We start from the raw sequence: 20,802 nt of genomic DNA, 5'->3' as shown, positions 1-20,802 counted from the left end.
TAGCGGGGTTATATCACAAACTTTAGTCACAACACTACCCATCATAGACAATTGTAGGATTTAAAAGAAACAAAAACGTCATTCCATCAGGTAAGGTCCTAATAACCTAACTTATGAAACAATTTTAAACTTTTAATCAAATATCCAAGATACAGTTATATATTTATGTATTTTACGGAACGGACCGTTTCAATAGTGTGAATTGTGTTTGATGGGGTAGTGTGAAAATTCAAGGAGAAACAGTCTCAAAACAAAGTTACATTGTTTGTTTACATAGTTCGCAAGTTCTATTGACGGCATAGTCTGGCGTTAAATTAAACACAAGTCGTCTCCTTCACGATTTTCGTAGACATCTCTTCTAAATACCTAAAACTGGTATGGATGTGTTCCTCGTGGTCTCTAGAATACGAATTGACCGGTTTTAGTTTATGGAGAGGGGGACGTGTCGATAAAAAGGGGGGGAATGTGGGCGGCCGACCAGCATTGATATTTGTTCACATCTTGTGTCCTATGGGACCGATCGGTTCGTTTCAGGTGTCGTTTGAAAGAGTATTAAACGTGCTATTATTGCTTCATAATAACTGTAGTCATAACTGTAGTCGTTTAGAAAATATTTTAAAATATATGATTTTTTACCGTGCATGGATGGCATAAGTACTGACAAAACATGCGTCTAACTCAATAAATTATAACTTTACCGCAATTATTGTTATTACAAAATATACGAGAAATTTCATTAGCTTTCTAAAAACATAAGGTTTATTGGTGTATGGTATTATATAACCATGTAATGATGAATTTTGTTCAGCATGGGTCACTACGCACCGTCACGTAAATGGCGGGCGACCGACCTCAACTGTTCATTGTTTCTCGGGTTCTATTTTACTGATCAATTGGTGATGGATACCATTAGAAAGAATGTTAAATGTACAATAATTGGTTTCTAATAACCGTAGTCATAACTGTAGTCATTTACAAAATAATTGAAAATATATGATTTTTACCGTGCATGGACATAAGTACTGGTAAAACATGCTTCTAACTCAATAGATTATAACATTACCGCAATAAATATTTTCAAAATATACGGGAAATTTTATGAGCTATCCAAAAATATAAGTTTTATTGCTTTATAATGTTGTATAACTAAGTAATCATGAATTTTGTTCAGCATGGGTACTGTGCACCGTCACGTAAATGGAGCCCGGCCATCGTTGAGTTTTCATTATATTTCAGGTTCTATTTTTCTGATACATGGTGGATACCATTTGCAAGCATATTAAATTTTCTGTGAATACTCGATTGTTTGAAATCTGAGGCCCAAAATAACCATTTTAAAAATATTAAAGAAAATGTTTAATTTTTACCTTAGAGGTTTGCTTAGTGACTGAAATAATTTGAGAAAGAGATAATGTAGTAAATATAGCGTGAAATTTTTAGAGTAAAATCAGCAAACTATTTATTAACTTTCCAAAAATATTGTTTAGTTACCGTACAACTATAAACATATATGTAGGTATGCCAGGACCAATTTCGCCAAGCAAGCAAACACACGGCGCGGCGAGCGCCTGGTAGACCAGCAGCATTCTATTATTGTTTGACAGTACATTTTATAATGTAGGTATCCAAAATGATAAAATATCGATATAAATGATGGTTTGTTTGTTTTGTTTTTTTATCACAGGAAACTTAAGTATAGTTTGACTCTTTTGTCAAAAGCCCAGTTCTAGGTTCATAACATCGTTAAGTTCGTAGCTTTCATGATTGCAAAACCACTGCATATGAAGTACTTAACATCTGTGTTGTTATTTGACTCACGCGTCTACACGTAAAACGTTTTCAAACCCACTCCGTAGTTAATAATTTAAAATCACCTTTTTAGTGAGATCTGAGGCTTGTGGCGTTAAAGAGATATTTGTCGCCGCACGCTCCAGGATGCAAAATAAGTGACTACTATTTGAGTAGCAGCGTATGTCCACATAATAACTATCCGTGAAGTCCGGTTTTAAGTATAGTAATAGTAAGATAAGGTCAATATTGAGTAAACTATCTATATTATATTTATTTACTATTTTATTTTACGGTCTAATTTATAGTTTTTGCTTACCTATTGATTCATTGGCGTTTGGCATTGTAGTTTTAGCTTGTAAGTATGACTCTATTGACAGTTATAAGATGTACTACGGTATTTAAATAACGCTCGTCTGTAACTACATGATCTTAGATCTATAATAGCGACTCATAACTTCTCTGTTCGACTGTAAGTCATACAAGAGAGTTAAGTAGCGATTGCGATATAAAAAGCTATAAGTAGAAGGCTTTATCACACGTTTAGAACCTTAAGTGCAAATTGCAGATTATTACTCATATAGATGTTAAGGTTGTTCAATTCACTTTGAGCTATAAATACTAGCAGCTTAACATGCAATATAGCGCCCAAAACAGCTACTGTAGATCTTAAATCTTTAGATGAACCTTTTAAACACTTTTATCTCACCAGAGCCTGTAAACTGTAAACTAAGACTATAGATGTAGCTATTCTAGAGCCAGGCTGTCTTTAGGTAAGAAAATAGGTGCTAAGTGTCGCCTAATTGTTTGTTGGGATTTATATGACGGTGCGCAGTGACCCATGCTGAACAAAATTCATTATTACTTGGTTATATAATATCTTATACCAATAAATCTTATGTTTTTGGAAAGATAATGAAATGTCTCGTATATTTTGTAAATACATTAATTGCGATAAAGTTATAATTTATTAAGTTAGAACCATGTTTTAGCAGTACTTATGTGCATGCACGGTAAAAAATCATGTTTTCAATTATTTTGAAAATGACTAAAGTTATGACTACAGTTATTGAAAACCAATTATAGTACGTTTAATATTCTTTCAAATGGTATCTATCACGAACTGATCAATAAAATAAAACCCGAGAAATAATGAAAAGTTCACGCCGATCTCCTGCCATTTACGTGACGGCGCTTAGTGACCCATGTTGAACAGAATTCGTAATTACTTGGTTATATAATATCATACACCAATAAAACTTATATTTTTGGAAAGCTAATGAAATTTCACGTACATTTTGTAAGAATATTATTGGAGAAAAGTTATAATTTATTGAGTTAGACGCATATTTTATCAGTACTTATGCCATCCATGCACGGTAAAAAAATCAAATATTTTAAAATATTTTGTAAATTACTAAAGTTATGACTACGGCTATTAGAAACCATTTATTGTACGTTTAATAACCTTTCAAATGGTACCTATCAGCAATTGATCAATAAAATAGAACCCGAGAAATAATGAAAAGTTTACGTCGGTCGCCCGCCATTTACGTGACGGTGCGTAGTGACCCATGCTGAACAAAATTCGTTATTAATTGGTTATATAATATCATACGCCAATAAAACTTATGTTTTTGGTAAGCTAATAAAATGTCTCGTATATTTTGTAATAAAATAATTGCGGTATTGTTGTAATTTATTGAGTTAGGCGCATATTTAATCAGTACTTATGCCATCCATGCACGGTATAAAATCAAATATTTTAAAATATTTTGTAAACGACTACAGTTATGACTACGGTTATTATGAAACAATAATAGCACGTTTAATACTCTTTCAAACGACACCTCACACGAACCGATCGGTCCCATAGGACTCAAGATGTGAACAAATATCAATAATGGTCGGCCGCCATCTTTGCCCCCCTTTTTTTCGACCCGTCCCCCTCTCCATAAACTAAAACCGGTCATTTCGTATTCTAGAGATCACGAGGAACACATCCATACCAATTTTAGGTATTTAGAAGAGATGTCGACGACTTTTCTCGAAACAGGCCGATTTCCACCTGTCTAGCAACTTTAGTGACAAACATTGAGAAGTATGTTGAGATGGTTTGGACACGTGGAAAGAATGAGTGAAAGAAGGCTGACAAAGAGAGTGTATAAGGGAGAAGTAGAAGAGGGAGTTGGAAGGGGCAGACCAGGGCGGACTTTCTCTGATCAGATCGGGGAAATCCTGAAGAAAGGCCAGGTCAAGAGCACCCTAAACCGGCGAGCGTGTATGAGGAATGTTATGAAAGTAACGGAAGCGAAGGAGGTATGTCAGGATCGTGCCAAGTGGAAATCCATGGTCTCTGCCTACCCCTCCGGGAAATGGGTGTGATTATATGTATGTACATATGTAACCAGTCTTTTTCAGGCTAAGATACACGAATGTATCATTTAACATATACTAGAAGAATGGGTGTGTGTTGAGTTCTATTCTATTACCTACTTAATGTTAATGTTAACACAATTTTCTGAATTAAACAAATGTGCAAAAAGGAGAAATCACAGTTACGTGCGACATAAAATAGTAGAAATTAAATAAATGGAACTAAAAAAAACCTATGCTAAATTGTTGCTGTTTAATCATTTTACGTCTAAAATGTGACAGTTACGTAGATAGTGGCGCCCTCATTTAATTTCTAATGTGAATGTCTAATGCTCAACAACATAAGACTTTCCGGTCGGTGCTGCATCTATTGTCAAGTAGCAGTACTCTTGTCTTACTATATTTCTCTATGTTTCTACTACTTTTTGTCGCACTGTACTTCAAAAATATAGTAAGCGATTGCTGATATATCTATGCTTAATTTTAGGAGTTAATTTTAACAGTGATGCAGTAAAACATGCAATAAAGACAAATAATTAAAGTCATTAATAAAATAAGGAAATACTTTAAAGAAATAAACATGTAGGTTAAATTGTCAATTCATTATTATTTACACACTTCTATTTTGTGATTTAATGTTTCATTGACTTAAAAACATAATATTGCTGACAGAAAAAAAATTACAATTGAATAAAAACTTAGTTTTGGTACCATGCAAAATATGAATTAAATGGGTGTCTGGGGTCTCCAAGTTCAGTATTTAACCGGGGAGTCAATACCGGTGTGTATGACCTTAGATAGGCTCTCCCGAGGATTCCGCGGGCCAAAAAACAGGACTCACGGGCCGTAGTATAGAAAGTCAGAGACCCCAGGGTCAAATTAAAATGACATCAAAATGTACGGACATACGTGTAAAGTAAAGCGTCTACAACTTACATAGTTCTGTTCCGGAGGCGGGGAAGCGTGAATACATTAGAACTTATGCGTACGCTCGTCTTATCATTTACAGGTCAAAAGAGCAGAAATCGTTCTTTACAGTACATATGGTGCTACTTTCCCGAACTAGTGCAGAAAAGAGCACTTTCCGTGCGCGTATGTCGAAAGTTTAACGCATTCACTGCCAGGGGGCGTGGCCTAGGAACAAACTTGTATGACGGTGGACGCACACGTGCGTCGGGGGCAGTGAATGTGTTAAAGTGCCATATGTACTGTAAAACGTACGATACACGTGCGAATAGGTAATTCGCAACTCGTGTCGATTTAAAACACTCCTTTCGGTCGTGTTTTAATTTATCTCCACTCGTGTCGAATTTCCTATTTTCCGCACTTGTCATGTCATGTACTATAATAAGCGGGTTTGAAGATTATTTATTTAATATATTGCCAGGGCCTTATTTACCATTCTTAAGCGTCATTCAAAGCGTCGAAAGCATCGGTTTTATTCAATTTCATTTTTAAATCGCATTGCAAAAATTTTGAACTTCAATCAGACTATATCAATTATCATCCTGATTTCGTACGTGTTACGCTAAAATTAGGTTTAATAATTTTCTTCTTTTTCTTTAGAGCTTACGGATAGCTCATCAGCCTTTAGCCATAATCAGATGTGATTTTCAATGGCAATTTGGCATCCCACCCAGTGATGTGGCTACCCTTATCTTATACTAATTCATTGATCACAGAGTTCCTATGGCCACCTCATGTCTCCATCATCAGATCAGCTCGATGGTACCATAATATTGCATTGTCACCCGACTTACATATGTATGCAAATATTCAGCTTCATTGGAACTCGGGAAGTGGGTCAAATTTAACTTGCAAGATTTGACCCGCACAAACATACACAAAGGTACATTGCAAGTTAATAATAAGTTTTTGGCAAAAAATTTTGGTACAAGCTTTTATCGCTGACTGTACTTTTCTTACGACAGACAACTAATACTCATCGAGACAATTCTAAAAACCCCTAACACAATCAGGTTGCGTTGTTTCATCACAGAGTTCCTATGGCCACCTCCTGTCTCCATCATCAGATCAGCTCGATGGTACCATAATATTGCATTGTCACCCGACTTACATGTGTATGCAAAATTTCAACTCAATCGGAAACCGGGAAGTGGATCAAATTTTATTTGCAAGATTTGATTACAGACAACGGGACAGGTGAAAGTAAATAAAAGCTTGTAAAAAGCTTGTAAACAGGTAAAAATGCTACTTACAGCAATGGTTCCCTGCCTGGTGTACTTGGTGGAAGCGACGTAGGACGCTTTCACCGTGAGGACCACGGCGTTCATAAGGTTCTTGGCCGCTTGGATGAGGGACGTCGCGCTGTCGAGCTGTGGGTTTATATAATTTTTGGACGTTTAAAAGATTAGACTATATTTGCAAATGCAGGCTCAAACGAAAAACCGGTCTAGTGCGAGTCGGACTCGCGCACGAAGGGTTCCGAAGGGCACGCAAAAATCACGTTTGTTGTATGGGAGACCCACCTAAATATTTATTCTGTTTTTAGTACCGTAAAACACTCAAACATTGCCCGCTTTTTTCGATCTATTCATTTTTTTTCGAATTTATCGTTCCATATTGTATTACTTATCTGTGGCACTCACACATTAACATACTTTTATTTATATGAGTAAGCAAACTACAGTTAATTTAAGTTTCAGTATTCTAGAAACTGGACTTAAAGTGCCCAGTTTTGCATATATATTCATGACCATAACTTTTCGGCTATCATAATGTATGGTCACGAATCTTACAGACTATAATCTAGAATATTTATATTATTTATAGCAAACTTGTATCGTATTAGAAGTCCTATAAGTATAATATTTCACCTCCAAAATTATGTGAGCAAACTAGACTTATAACGACCGGGATATGAACCGTGATTACCTTTTATATTGTACCACTTACTTGTACCACTTTCCTCGGAGGAATCGCTGAATCCTGAGTCACAGGCTTTGTCCTAGTTCAGGAAACAGAGGCTCAATCCAAAATGAAACTGATACAAACCTAATACTTATAAGTTTTTTTTTTGTTTTGTTTCCTTTTCTTTGTAATTGTATAAGGCTGTAATACTTACTGTATTAGGTTTCAAGTAAATAAATAAAGATTATTATTAAAAAAAAAAAATTGTTATCCCGGTTGATATAAGTCTAGTGAAACTAACCGTGAATCATTCAAAACTGTTATGTGAGCAATGTTCGTCGAGGTATACTCAGTACTCACCCCGCTGACGATCAGCTCTCCGGAGATATTCTGGACATCGGCCTTCACTTTGCTGGTGATCTGTATCTGGTGGCAGTACAGGGCTATGCGCTGGAGGTATGCGAGCAGGTCTCGCTTCGTTTATGATTCTGGGCACTGTAATTATACGTCGAGGTATACTCAGTACTCACCCCGCTGACGATCAGCTCTCCGGAGATGTTCTGGACATCGGCCTTCACTTTGCTGGTGATCTGTATCTGGTGGCAGTACAGAGCTATGCGCTGGAGGTATGCGAGCAAGTCTTTCTTTGATGATTCTGGACACTGTAATTATATGGCGAGGTATACTCAGTACTCACCCCGCTGACGATCAGCTCTCCGGAGATGTTCTGGACATCGGCCTTCACTTTGCTGGTGATCTGTATCTGGTGGCAGTACAGAGCTATGCGCTGGAGGTATGCGAGCAAGTCTTTCTTTGATGATTCTGGACACTGTAATTATATGGCGAGGTATACTCAGTACTCACCCCGCTGACGATCAGCTCTCCGGAGATGTTCTGGACATCGGCCTTCACTTTGCTGGTGATCTGAATCTGGTGACAGTACAGGGCTATGCGCTGGAGGTATGCGAGCAAGTCTTGTTTAGTTGATGATTCTGGACACTGTAATTAAAAGCAAATATTGGATACGCTATAGATCGCGGGTCGAAACAGATAGAACAGGCGATATGCAATGAACCCTCGTAGACGTCAGCTGCCGCTCCGTTGGTGTTGGTGGGTTAAGAAACGGTAGCCACCCAAATAAGTAAAACAGAATTAGTCATCGCCTCCCGATTGAAACTTTGATAGATAATAGTTTAGACATTTGTTATTATGAATACAGGAATATGTAATATGTACTAGTAAAAACACCTTACATACGAGGGGTGTTCAAAATATTCTCGGTATGAGAATGAAAACAAACAAGTACGAAAAGTTTCATATTTTTATTTTTCAATATACTCCCCCCCTATGTTCATACACTTAAAAGATCGATCAATTATTTTTTTTAATCCCTCGTAAAAATATTTTTTATCTTTCGTGTAAAAATGCTCCTCCACTGCCGCCTTCAATGCTTCATCGTCAGAAAATTTATTTCCACGCAGATCCTTTTTAAGATTGGGGAGCAAAAAGAAGTCGCTGGGGGCTAAGTCCGGACTATACGGTGGGTGAGTAACAGTTTTAAACCCACATTCAACAATAGCTGCCTTGGCAATATGAGCAGTATGGACGGGGGCGTTGTCATGCAGAAGCAGAATACCTTTGGTTAACTTTCCTCGCCTCTTTTCTTTAATTACATCCTTTAATTGACGTAGAATGTTAGCGTAGTACTGTCCTGTGATATTTACACCTTTTTCTTTATAATCGATTAGTAATACTCCTTCACAATCCCAAAATATCGTGGCCATGACCTTGCCAGCTGAAGGGATGACCATGAACTTCTTGGGATGAGCTGAACCCTTAATGTGCCACTGCATGGACTCTTGTTTACTCTCTGGGTCATAATGATGAACCCAGGTTTCATCTCCAGTAACTATTCTTTGCAGCACCTCATCAGGATTTTCACCGCACAGGTCAATAAAATCGGAACAACAAGCTACACGCATGTCTTTTTGAAGCCGAGTCAGCATTCGCGGAACCCATCTTGCACTTACTTTTGACATATTAAGATGGTCATGTATAATATCATGTACGGTACCAATAGAGAGATTGGTTACTTGTGCTATAGATTTTACCTTCACTCGACCATCTTCCAATATAAGTTTTTCCACTTTATCAATATTTTCTTGTGAAGTAGCTACTACAGGCCGGCCAGGTCTAGGGTCATCTTCAATACTCTCCCTTCCGCGTTTAAACTCGCTTGACCACTTTTGAATGGTAGATAAAGAAGGAGCAGACTCACGGTAAACACAATCCATTTCCTCTTTTATGGTTTTTTGATTTTTACCCTGTTTTGTCAAGAATTTTATCACGCATCGATGTTCTAATTTAGTTAACATTGTCAATTCGCACATGATGTTCATGTTTGTTCAGCAATTGCAGAAAAACAAAAGACCATCTCGGTTCGAATTATACTTTTTTTTAATGTCAATGAATAAACCTTAGCGGCCAGTAACGAAAGAAATTTTAGAATAGGTCGTAAGATATCAATACCGAGAATATTTTGAACGCCCCTCGTATATTCTTGAACCTTGTTGAACATATTTCTAATTAATGAAACTTGGCTAAGTTCATTGAGATAGAGTAAGACCAAGAAAAGTCTGCAACGATTTTGATAGCACACGCAGTGCAAGTGTTATTATAAACGTTGAACTTCTATGAAATTCCCCAAAATCTCTGTAGACTTCTTGGTCTAACTCTAGGAGTTATTAATTTTCATTCTTAAATCACTAAATATCCGTGTAAAGTACTGCATTTACCTCAGTAAATCATACGATATAATGTATTTCCAACGGTTCGCCAACACAAACATCACGCGGCACGACCGGCTCTGCTCGCAGTCTCACATCGACTGACCACAACTGTCAGTGACGTCACCATGACGTAAGCACTCGAGTCTATACACTACATCCGTACAAAACACGAGAGTGAGTGAGAGGGTATATACCTGTTCGGCTATCTCCCTCGTGAGTTTGTCCAGCTTGGTGCCGGCTTCAGAGATCTTCTTGGCGGCGTTGATGACGTCCATGGTGGTTTTGAGAGGTCCGCGGCCCCTGTCAACAAACATGCCAGTTAAGCTTTGGATTCCTCCGAAAGCGGTGCCGTCATAGCGGCCGTCTCCATACAAATACTACGACATCCATATTTAGCCGTATTATTTATTATGGAGACGGCCGCTATATGACGGCACCGCTATCCTAGGAAAACCGATCTTTAGGTGATGTCAGGATATTCGCTCCATTCTGAACAGCGCTGGTGGCCTAGCGGTAAGAGCGTGCGACTTGCAATCTCGCAAGCTCGTACCAAAGAGTTTTTCGGAACTTATGTACGAAATATCATTTGATATTTACCAGTCGCTTTTCGGTGAAGGAAAACATCGCGAGGAAACCGGATTGATCCCAATAAAGACCTAGTTTACCCTCTGGGTTGGAAGGTCAGATGGCAGTCGCTTTCGTAGAAACTAGTGGCCACGCCAATTCCTGGGATTAGTTGCCAAGCGGACCCCAGGCCCAGGACTCCCATGAGCCGTGGCAAAATGCTGGGACAACGCGAGGAAGAGATGAGATGATGAGAATATACGTTCCATAACTCAAGTTGTAGGTGTAGGTATCAAGACCGCTAAGCTTAAGTGGGACTGGGCTGTCAAAGTGGAGCTGGAAAGGTGGCCTAAATGGTCATTGGTGGCCTAGTATTTAGCAAGTATTCTCTGTAGAATCATAGTAGTATTTTACCTGGTATTTAGCAAGTATTTTACCAAGTATTTATTAAGTGTTTTCCTAAGTAAAGAGCGAGTATTATTCGAGTATTTTCCCTCGTATTTTGCAAGTACTTTCCCTAGTATTATTCCTAATGTTTCGCCTAGTATTTTGCAAGTATTTTACCAAGTGTTTATGAAGTATTTTTCAAGAATTTTCCCTAGTATTTTTCAAGTACTTTCCCTAGTATTTTGCAAGTATTTTCCCTAGTATTTCGCAAGTATTTTTCCAAGTATCCCCACCGCCCTCACCTGGTGAAGTCGGTCATCTCGAGCATGATCATGCACATGTGCTTGGCGAGCGTGATGATGTCGTTGCCTGCGTCGTCCCACTTGCCGACCTCGTTGTCGAAGGTCATCTTCTCGCGACGGAACAGCTCCACTTGCTGGAGGATCTTGCGTTTGTCCTCCTCAGTCATCTTGCGCATGGCTTCCTGTAAGACCATGTTAGATTATCAATTCAATTCAATTATCGAACGAGCGAGCGAAGCGAAGCGAAGTTCTTACATTCAACTTTGAACACGCGGCTGGCTAGCGGCACGTCCCGGCATTTCGATGTTTTTAAGCTGAACTGTCAGAAGATAGTTTGATACACAATAACTTAAGTAAATTTGTTCTAAATTAAATGAAATTGGGTAAACGTGTAGTTGAGGGCATTATATTTTAGTCATTAAATTATGAGCAGGCTCGATCAAGGGGTTATTGAGCTAGAAGAGCTTAGAAGGCCAAAAAGCTGTTTGTGAAGTGTCTTGCTATTCTGGTCATTTTATTTGCAAGAAAGTATGGTCGAGTTTGGTATCAAATGAAAGTGCTCGGCTTACACTTTTATAATATCGTTTTTAAATTTACCATTTTGAAATAATTAGCAAGATAAAAATAAAATAAAATAAACATTAATATAGGTATTTGACAGGAAATATTTCGGCTTACCACAGATACAGTAACAGTTAAGGGCTCCACAGACCTTGCAATAAATCTTACGCGGTTTTCGATCCTTTGACGACTGCATTCAATTGATATTTTTGGCGAACCGCGAGTTCTCAGTTCGGGGCGAACTACTAGTTTATTTAATTCGAATCCATAGATCCATAAGTGTAAGGCCTGAGTGGACGCTCTTGTTGGGCGTGCAGCGGGGCGGAGCGTGCGGCGTGCATGTTAAACAAATGCAAGCGTATAGAAGCGGCCTTAGTGCACGCTGCTCTAATTACTCCAGACCCCGACGCCACGCTGCACGCCCCGCCGATCGCTCCGCTTCGAGCGTCCACTCAGGCCTTACACTAATTGTTAGTACAACAAATCTTAAAATTAATTAAGGTGTGTTGTGTGACTGCTGTTGTTGTTGTGTGTTGTAATGGCTGTTTAACAAAGAAGCATCTGGTTAAGAGAAAAACCGGCCGAGTGCGAGTAGGACTCGCGCACGAAGGATTCCGTGCCATTACGCAAAAAACGACAAAAAATTGTATGGGAGCCCCATTTAAATATTTAGTTTATTTTGTTTTTATTATTTGTTGTTATAGCGGCAACAGACATACATCGTCTGTGAAAATTTCTACAGTCTAGCTATCACGGTTCATGAGATACAGCCTGGTGACAGACAGACAGGATAGCTGTCCGACCGGAGTCTTAGTAATAGGGTCCCGATTTTTCCTTTGAGGTGCGGAACCCTAAAAATACCTCGCCCGCTTAGAAACTTCTGCTGCTGACTGTAACTCCCTTACTCCTTAAGCTAAGTTGGTTTTTATCACACTCATTACCACCCAGACAAACAAGACATCCGCGTCAGGCGACAAAAATTTCGTCATATAAAGTCAAATTTCGTAATATAAAGTAGTCGGGTCGTCCGGCCTGGGAACGAAATCATAAAATACCCGATAGTCGGGTTTTCGGTACTGAATGTGTTATGGTACTCACCCTAGCGTTGGTAATGCCGCTGATGTCGGGGTACTCGTCCACACCGTGTTCCCCGGTGTGCGCGCTCGCTGCAAATTTCATACATTACAACTTTACGCTTGTCGACAGCAAAGAAAATAGAGTGTATAGAGATGTACTGTCATAATAAATTATGTAGCCACAGTAAATGTACTGCCATCTTTCGACAGAAGATTAAAACTGTTTGAACGCCATTTGACTTTGATCCTTATTCTTTCAATGATGTGTGTCAATTTGTTAAATTTCAAAAATTAACGCCATCTACTCGACAGTAGGCCAAAGCTATATATATGGCGCCATCGCTCGAAAAGATTGCACTATAACTTTGGCCTAGTCTCGAGTAGATGGCGTTATAGGGATTTGATGTTTCTGATGGCACATACTTCTCTTATATTTGGCATATTTCACTTTATGTCATTGCAAAATCTGGCAGAGTTAACTTGCTCCAAACGGTTAATATACTTAATTCTAATGGGGCCCACTGATTAACAGTCCGACGGACGGTATCGGCCTGTCAGTTAGAACAAAAATTTGAGAGTTCCGAATAACTGACAGGCCGATACCGTCCGGCGGACTGTTAATCAGTGGGCCCCTTTAATCTAATGTCAGCCCAGTCCCATATACGTACAGCCAATGGATCAAGGAAGAAAATGGCATTAGTTGAATGAAAACCACCAACATGAATCTACCACAAGTCAGACATCGTCACAACCAATAATGAACAAGTATTAAACACCAAACAGATCTCATGCTACTACCTTCTCACGCCGAATAGTCTGAGACACGATGTCTTTGCTGAAGCTAAAGACCTTTGTGCTGTATCTAAATCTATATATGTGCTAAGTTGGTAACTGAAATTCCAAGACCAGGTTCGCGATCCCAGGATTGGTGGGTGGGAGGGAGGACCCTCTCTTTGTACACGTGTAAACAGCCGGTAGGCGAGTCCCACATACCCTCCCAAAATGGGGGAGACGCTGCGTAACTTAATCCCCAATCCCCACACCGTAAAAAGGTGTCTATGAAGTTCTCTGTGAGCTCGGCGTAGGCGAAAGCTGGTGTGATACCGCTCTGGACCGAGCAAAGTGGCGTGCTCTTGTGTTGGAGGCCAAGACTCATTTTGGGTCATCGCGCCAGTCAAGTAAGTAGTAGTAAGTAAGACTGTTGGGCTATCTGGTCTTGTCGCTGACCACGTCACCTTTTGGCTAGCAGAGCGTCGTGAAGAAATCATTTATTGTTTATTTTTGGAGACGACAGCTTTGGTGCCTTTGTAGAATGTAGATAATAATTTGAAGAATTATATTCCTTGTGCAAGAGTTGCTTAAATGAACTTCTGCTAGCTGGCGCGGTTGCACGGAGCGGGTTAACGAAAATAGTATTACGGGTCGGCCACGACATTGAGAGACTTGCGACGGCGCAGCGATAACCATAGGTTGGAACGAAAGGTCCGAGCGCTGTATCTCGCTCTAACCTATGGTCATCGCTGCTGCCGCCGTCGCAAGTCGCTTAATGTCGTGGCCGAGCCGTGAGCGTTGCTGACTGTGACTGGCGCGGACGCGTGCGACGGATTTTACCTACAATGGCACCCGCGACGACCCGCGTGCGTGCTGCCCACGCTAGCGGACGCCCTAAGGCTTAGCATGCACTGCGGTTTTTAAAAAGCGGTTCCGCTACCGCAAAAAATGTAACGTACGGCATTCTTTATAAGCGCACGCACGCAACTTGCTACATTTTGACCGCAACCGCAAGAAAAAAACCGCAGTGCGTGCTAAGCCTAAGTGCCACCTCACCTCACACTGGCGTCTCCAGACCGTCGGCGTCGACGCCGACGCTCAAAAGGCGCTAGTGTGGGGTACCTGTAAGACGGGAAGGTACTTACATCGGCTCCTGGTCTCCATGGTCATGTCCTCGACGGGTTCAAACTCGGTGTCCGTGTCAAGGTCGTCGCTCGTCTAGAACATGCGTTACAATGGACAAAGACACAAGCATGCGATGATGTTAACAGGACGTTTCACACTTTACTTTAATAATTACTAGCGACCCGCACTTCGCACGGGTTACACAAAACCTTAAAAAATTTAACACATAAACCATCCTCAAGAAACACTTTATATATATGTGAAAACCGCATGAAATCTTGTTTTTGTAGTTTTTGAGTTAATTGCGAACAGGCAGACAGACGCGGTGGGGACTTTAGTTTTATAAGGTGTAAGATAGTAACAAGGTCAAAAGAAACACAGACTTCCTAACGTTACATGGCGACCCTGCCATTTTTGTGCCCTAAGTTAACTAAGAGTAAAAAAATCCCCAAGTTACTATAAGTTTACTTGGCTTGGCGTGGGCACTACAGTTCCATTTTACGCCCCCATTCCAGATTGCATGCCTGTCGACCCAAAAGTTGCTAAAATTGGTCCAGGTTTTCAGTCTACTAAAGTAAAGTGTGAAACAATCCAAACACAATGGTACCAATACCAATCACAACACATGACACATGAAAAAAAGTAATTCAGAATTCAGGAATCATTACATTAGAAATGTGAGATAGTCTATAAGATAATGCATGTCAAGGCCACCCCACACTAGCGTCTTTACAGCGTCGGGCGCCTAGTCAGCGCTATGGAAAATGGCGTCGCTGCGCAGTTGCGCCAACGTTGCGTCGAGCAGCATCCATGGAGTTGACTAGACGCCGACGCTCGAGAGACGCTAGTGTGGGGTGGCTCTAAACCCTCTAGAAAATAGAGGTAGACCAAGATAAGTCTACAACGATTTTGATAGCACACGCAGTGCTGTTACTTATACGTCATAATTTCATAGAAGTTTGACGTTTAAAATAACACTTGCAACGCGTGTGCTATCAAAATCGTTGCATACTTGCCTTGGACTCCACGACAATAGAAATATTTTTCATGAGTTCTGAATGACCAACCCTGTGAACACACATATACAACATTTACATGAAATGATGATGTCTTGCACACACATGACCTAACACATGACCTAGGTACCTAACAGGCGAGCTTACATTTGCTCCTAGTCTCCAGAGTGTAGTGTTCGTCTAGCTCCACGTCCTCAGGGTCTAGGTCTTCCTCCTCCTATATAATTTGTCAATCACATTACTGAGAGTAATTTAAGTGTTGAAACTGTAATTTCTTCTCTTTCAGACATTAGTTAAATACTATAATTTCGAAGTTAGCGTGTATGTCAGTCAGTCAGTGACTCATGGTATGGGTATTTTCACTAGTACTTACGAAGTATTTTTCTTACTATTTACTGTAGTATTTCCCAAGTATCTTTACCCAGTGCTTCCGAAATATTTTTATAGTATTTACCAAGTATTTTTTACCCAGTATATCCTATTATTAAACGAGTATTTTTCCTAGTATTTCCTGTAGGTATGTACCCGGTTCATGAGCACTGCGCGGCGTATCTCGCGCACGCCGTCGTAGACGAGGCGCGAGGCGTCGATGAACTCGTTCTCATCGAGCCCGCCGTCAGTTTTGACACCCTCAGTGACTCATGGTCCGGGTATTTTTCACTAGTATTTAACAAGTACTATTCTAGTATTTTTCCATAGCATTTACCAAGTATTATTCCTAGTATTTTATTTTCCCAAGAATTTCCCAAGTATTATACCCATTATTTCTGAAGTATTTTTATAGTATTTGCCAAGTATTTTTCCTAGTATTCCCTGCACATACCCGGTTCATGAGCACTGCGCGGCGTATCCCGCGCACGCCGTCGTAGACGAGGCGCGAGGCGTCGATGAACTCGTTCTCATCGAGCCCGCCGTCAGTTTTGACACCCTCAGTGACTCATGGTCCGGGTATTTTTCACTAGTATTTGCCGAGTATTTTTCACTAGTATTTAACAAGTACTATTCTAGTATTTTTCCATAGTATTTACCAAGTATTATTCCTAGTATTTCCCAAGTATTTTTACCCAGTATTTCTGAAGTATTTTTATAGTTTTTGCCAAGTATTTCCTAGTATTTTTCCTAGTATTCCCTGTACATACCCGGTTCATGAGCACTGCACGGCGTATCCCGCGCACGCCGTCGTAGACAAGCCGCGAGGCGTCGATGAACTCGTTCTCATCCAGCCCGCCGTCAGTTTTGACACCCTCAGTGACTCATGGTCCGGGTATTTTTCACTAGTATTTGCCGAGTATTATTAACTAGTATTTAATAAGTATTTTTCCTCATATTTTCCCTAGTATTTCCCAAGTATTTTTACCCAGTATGTCTGAAGTATTTTTATAGTATTTACCAAGTATTTTTCTTAGTATTTTCCAAGTATTTTAACCTAGTATTTCTGAAGTATTTTTATAGTATTTTCCTAGTACTCACCCGGTTCATGAGCACTGCGCGGCGTATCTCGCGCACGCCGTCGTAGACGAGGCGCGAGGCGTCGATGAACTCGTTCTCGTCGAGCCCGGCGCCGCCGCCAAGCGCCGACACCGCCGCGTCCACGCGGACGGCGAACTTTGACATCACTGTAACAAAGATTATTACAAACTGAAATGGGGTGAGTAGGGTTCGCGGGGAGAGTTCGGTTATGAATGGGGAGAGAAGGGATGAAAGGGGGGTGAGATTGGATTTTAAGGCTACTGCTACAAAAATAATGTATTCCAATTTCAAATGGAGCTATTAGTAATATTCGTAATAAATAAAAAATCGATCCAACAATCTTCCAAAATCACCTTTGTATGAAATTCCATCTCACCCCAATTACGAGGGACTACGGGGTGAGGTGGGATTTCCTGTTTCAAAGTTATGAAATGGAACTACCCAAAATAAAATAAAAACTAAAATACAAACGTCCGGAACACTTATACATATACACCATTCAGTTTGCATATGTAAAAATAAAATGTTATCGAGGTTTGAATGTCAGTTTTGCCCCTATTCACCCCATTTTACGGTATTAAAGAAAAAGTGACTCCAGTGGTGAAGACCGGATTCGAACCGGAGTCTTTAGCAATCCGGGCTAACGCCTTGAACCCCTTGGCCACCCGGCCACGGTGGAACCCGTCCCAATTTCACGACTATATGCCATCTTTATAAGACTAGGCGTCTTTGACCAACTCTAAGGGCAAGGAATATGCGCTTGCACCTCCTATATGAATTCCTAACGGAATTACGATATAGCGAGAGGGACTGGTGCTGCCATCTATAGTATATAGATTCTATACACATCTGATGAGTTATCCTGAAAAGTTAACGATTGCAGAATTATGACTATAGTTCGTTTTTTTTTAGCATTAGAAAGAAGGTAAGCTTCTTAGGTAATCTTGACATGTCTTTTAATTGAAAAACGCTTTTTAAAAATCAGTAACTTATACTTATGAAAGCAGAAGAATATAAATGATCGTATTAGATTCATAATTGTTACATATTTGCCGTGACTTATTTTTAAAACATGTTTTTCAATTAAAAGACACATCAAGATTGTTTACCTTTTTTCTAATGCTAAAAAAAACGAACTATAATGATAATCTGACAATCATTACATTATGATTATACTTTCCATAATTATGTCAAACAAAGGGATCCGGTTTTTTATAATTAAGATCGTTTAGTTCACACAGAAGAATACTGCCTATTTAACAAGCAATACGTTTAGAAACATTCCGATTAATGTTCCTGCCGGCGAAAGCGTTCGCCCTGACCCGACCTTTCTCAATAAAGTTTCTTCGGTTTAGGCTATTGGTCCTTGAACCGTGACACGGCACGGCAGACGCACATACATAAACGCAAGGTTACATTATAATTGACGCATTGCGTGACTTTGGTCCATTTTCGCAAGAATAACGAGTATTGAATCAGTTCTAACAAGTTTATTCTGCGTAATTTCATGTATCGTTCACTTTTCCTTTAAAAAAATATTTTGTTCAGTGGCCATCAGATTAGATATGAGCGCCGATGGGCATATAGCCGGCGGCGGCGCGCCGGTCAAAATTGGTCGGCGGCGGCGGCGAATCGGCGGCGTGACCTTGAAACACCTTCGATTAATGAAAACAGAATCCAAACCAAAATTTTACCGAAAAAACATGTTTTTGCTGTAAGAAATTGATGAAATAAATGCATTCTTTATTTTCAAGGATAATTGGACGTAGTTTAGCGTAAAACATTCATCCTCTAAAATTTGACATTTAAATGAACGACTTTTTCGTTTGACAGAAAGTTCAAATTTGACTAACAGATTTTTGTGGATTGGATCTTTTACCCTAAACTACGTCCAATTTATTGAATAATGGTACGAAAAAAATTGATATCGTATAAACTGTGGATAAGCGGTATCGCGCGGCATCAGAGGCGGTCTTAATCTTGGCGAGGCTCTGTCCGGAAGATCTTAGCGAGGCCCTTATCTTTTGTGCTAAGTTAAAAATTGCGGATTGACTGTATCAGAGAAACGTCTTGTCGACAGTCCAAAGAAAATCGAGCTCCGTCATTAACCAATATCGACCCAACAAAACCGATTTATGTCAAAAAGTGAGGTCCAACGCCGAGCTCCATGTGCCGATCACCAAAGACTTGATTTCGACGCCTCCCAATGCGAGGCCAGAGGATGAGCTGCAGGTAAGTATACAGCTAAGAATCGAACGCCAAGTGTAAGCTTGGCTAACGGCCGAACGCCCGGAGCTCCGATTGCGGCGCGCTTCTGTGCGAGGCCGAGCTGCAAGAGAGCAGAGCGAGGGTGAAGGCCGATAAAGACTGAAGCCATAGTGTTAAAGATCTGGAGCTTTCCTGCAGGCGCATCCGTGCGACGCCAAAGGGCGAGCTGCAATAGAGCTAAGATCGGATAAGGACCAATGCTCAAGCGTTTTAAAACAGGCCGAAAGTTGAGCTCCAAACAGGGCCAAAAACGTTTAATTGAGACCCGATTCCGCGCCCTTCCGTGCGAAGCCAACGGCCGGACGTTTGAACGTGGAAACGCTTAATATCTCAAAATTAACCCCATTTTATACCTTTTAAAGATGGTAATGCTTGCAATGGTTAAAGTAGCGGTAAATGACGAATGGTTAGCTGGCAAAATTAGTTATGCATTGGATCGGTAATCCAAAGATGTGGGTTCGTGTCTCACGTTAGCCAGAGTTGATCACAGTTAATTTTTTCATTATGATTAACATATATCTAGTATATATATATATATATATAACCTATAAATTGTAATGTGGAACGTTCCACAATAAAAATGAAAGGAAATCAGTATATCTATTACAAGCATATTGATGTTAAATCTGATATTAAATAATTTCGTTTCTCCTAGACTAGTAGCGCGGTTACTAGATAGATAAGTTTGCATTTGCCTTCGATATTTTTGAATTATACGGGCCTAAAATACCTTTTGAATGCCTATAAACTATTTTTCTACTCCAGCACTTAAATGTGTCAATTAAATGACTGACAGTGATATCTAAAGCAATGTCATTTGAATGATTTGTCTATAGGCTCATAAGATGACTGCTAGCAGTCATCTTATGAGTATAATACAACTGCTTTATTTTTTTTAAAGATACAAGTTCCGATCATCTTGATTGAAAGAGGTATGTTTTCATTTACAATAATAACTCTTTTTTTTTTTAAATAATAACTCAATTTTTTTTAAATAATAACTCTTTTTTTTTAATAATAACTCTTTTTTTTTGCTGCAGCTGTCATAGAAAAAGTAATGTATGCAACAGCTCATAATTGGTTCTTAAAATTCTCGGGTCTTTTTTTACAAAACTCGACTACGTCTCGTTTTGTAACTTCGACCCTTGAATTTTAAGAACCCTTATTATATCACTGTTGCATAAACTACTATTGAAGTGGCGCCGTTAATGATCTAAACTCGATATATATTATCTGATTCTGAAAGTAGTAGTAACTACCAAGGTCACGCCGATGCCACGCCGATAGCGCAGCGTCGGCGGCGGCGGCGCGAAAATTTTGTCGGCGGCGGCGGCGCGCCGGCGCGGCGCTCATATCTACATCAGATATATCGAGGCGGCCAAGGTGTTCACAATATCTGAACACGCACTCTAACGCCCTGACAATAGAGGCGTGTTCA

General features: G+C 39.9%; 1 protein-coding gene across 1 annotated transcript in view; it reads right to left on the bottom strand.

Moving 5' to 3' along the window:
• Nucleotides 1-20,802, bottom strand: part of LOC134660291 (catenin alpha) — a 120,467-nt gene that overhangs the window by 980 nt on the left and 98,685 nt on the right. The window contains exons 15-22 of the mRNA XM_063516043.1: nt 17,097-17,242; nt 15,774-15,843; nt 12,737-12,804; nt 11,078-11,259; nt 10,019-10,124; nt 7,900-8,034; nt 7,733-7,774; nt 6,384-6,500 (exon numbers count right to left, since the gene is read on the bottom strand). Coding sequence (XP_063372113.1) covers nt 6,384-6,500; nt 7,733-7,774; nt 7,900-8,034; nt 10,019-10,124; nt 11,078-11,259; nt 12,737-12,804; nt 15,774-15,843; nt 17,097-17,242 — 866 coding nt within the window. The remainder of the gene's footprint in view (nt 1-6,383; nt 6,501-7,732; nt 7,775-7,899; nt 8,035-10,018; nt 10,125-11,077; nt 11,260-12,736; nt 12,805-15,773; nt 15,844-17,096; nt 17,243-20,802) is intronic.

This window comes from Cydia amplana, chromosome 26 (genome assembly GCF_948474715.1).
Source record: "Cydia amplana chromosome 26, ilCydAmpl1.1, whole genome shotgun sequence".
NCBI classification, from domain to species: Eukaryota; Metazoa; Arthropoda; class Insecta; order Lepidoptera; family Tortricidae; genus Cydia; species Cydia amplana.
This window is presented reverse-complemented; position numbering and strand designations above follow the sequence as displayed.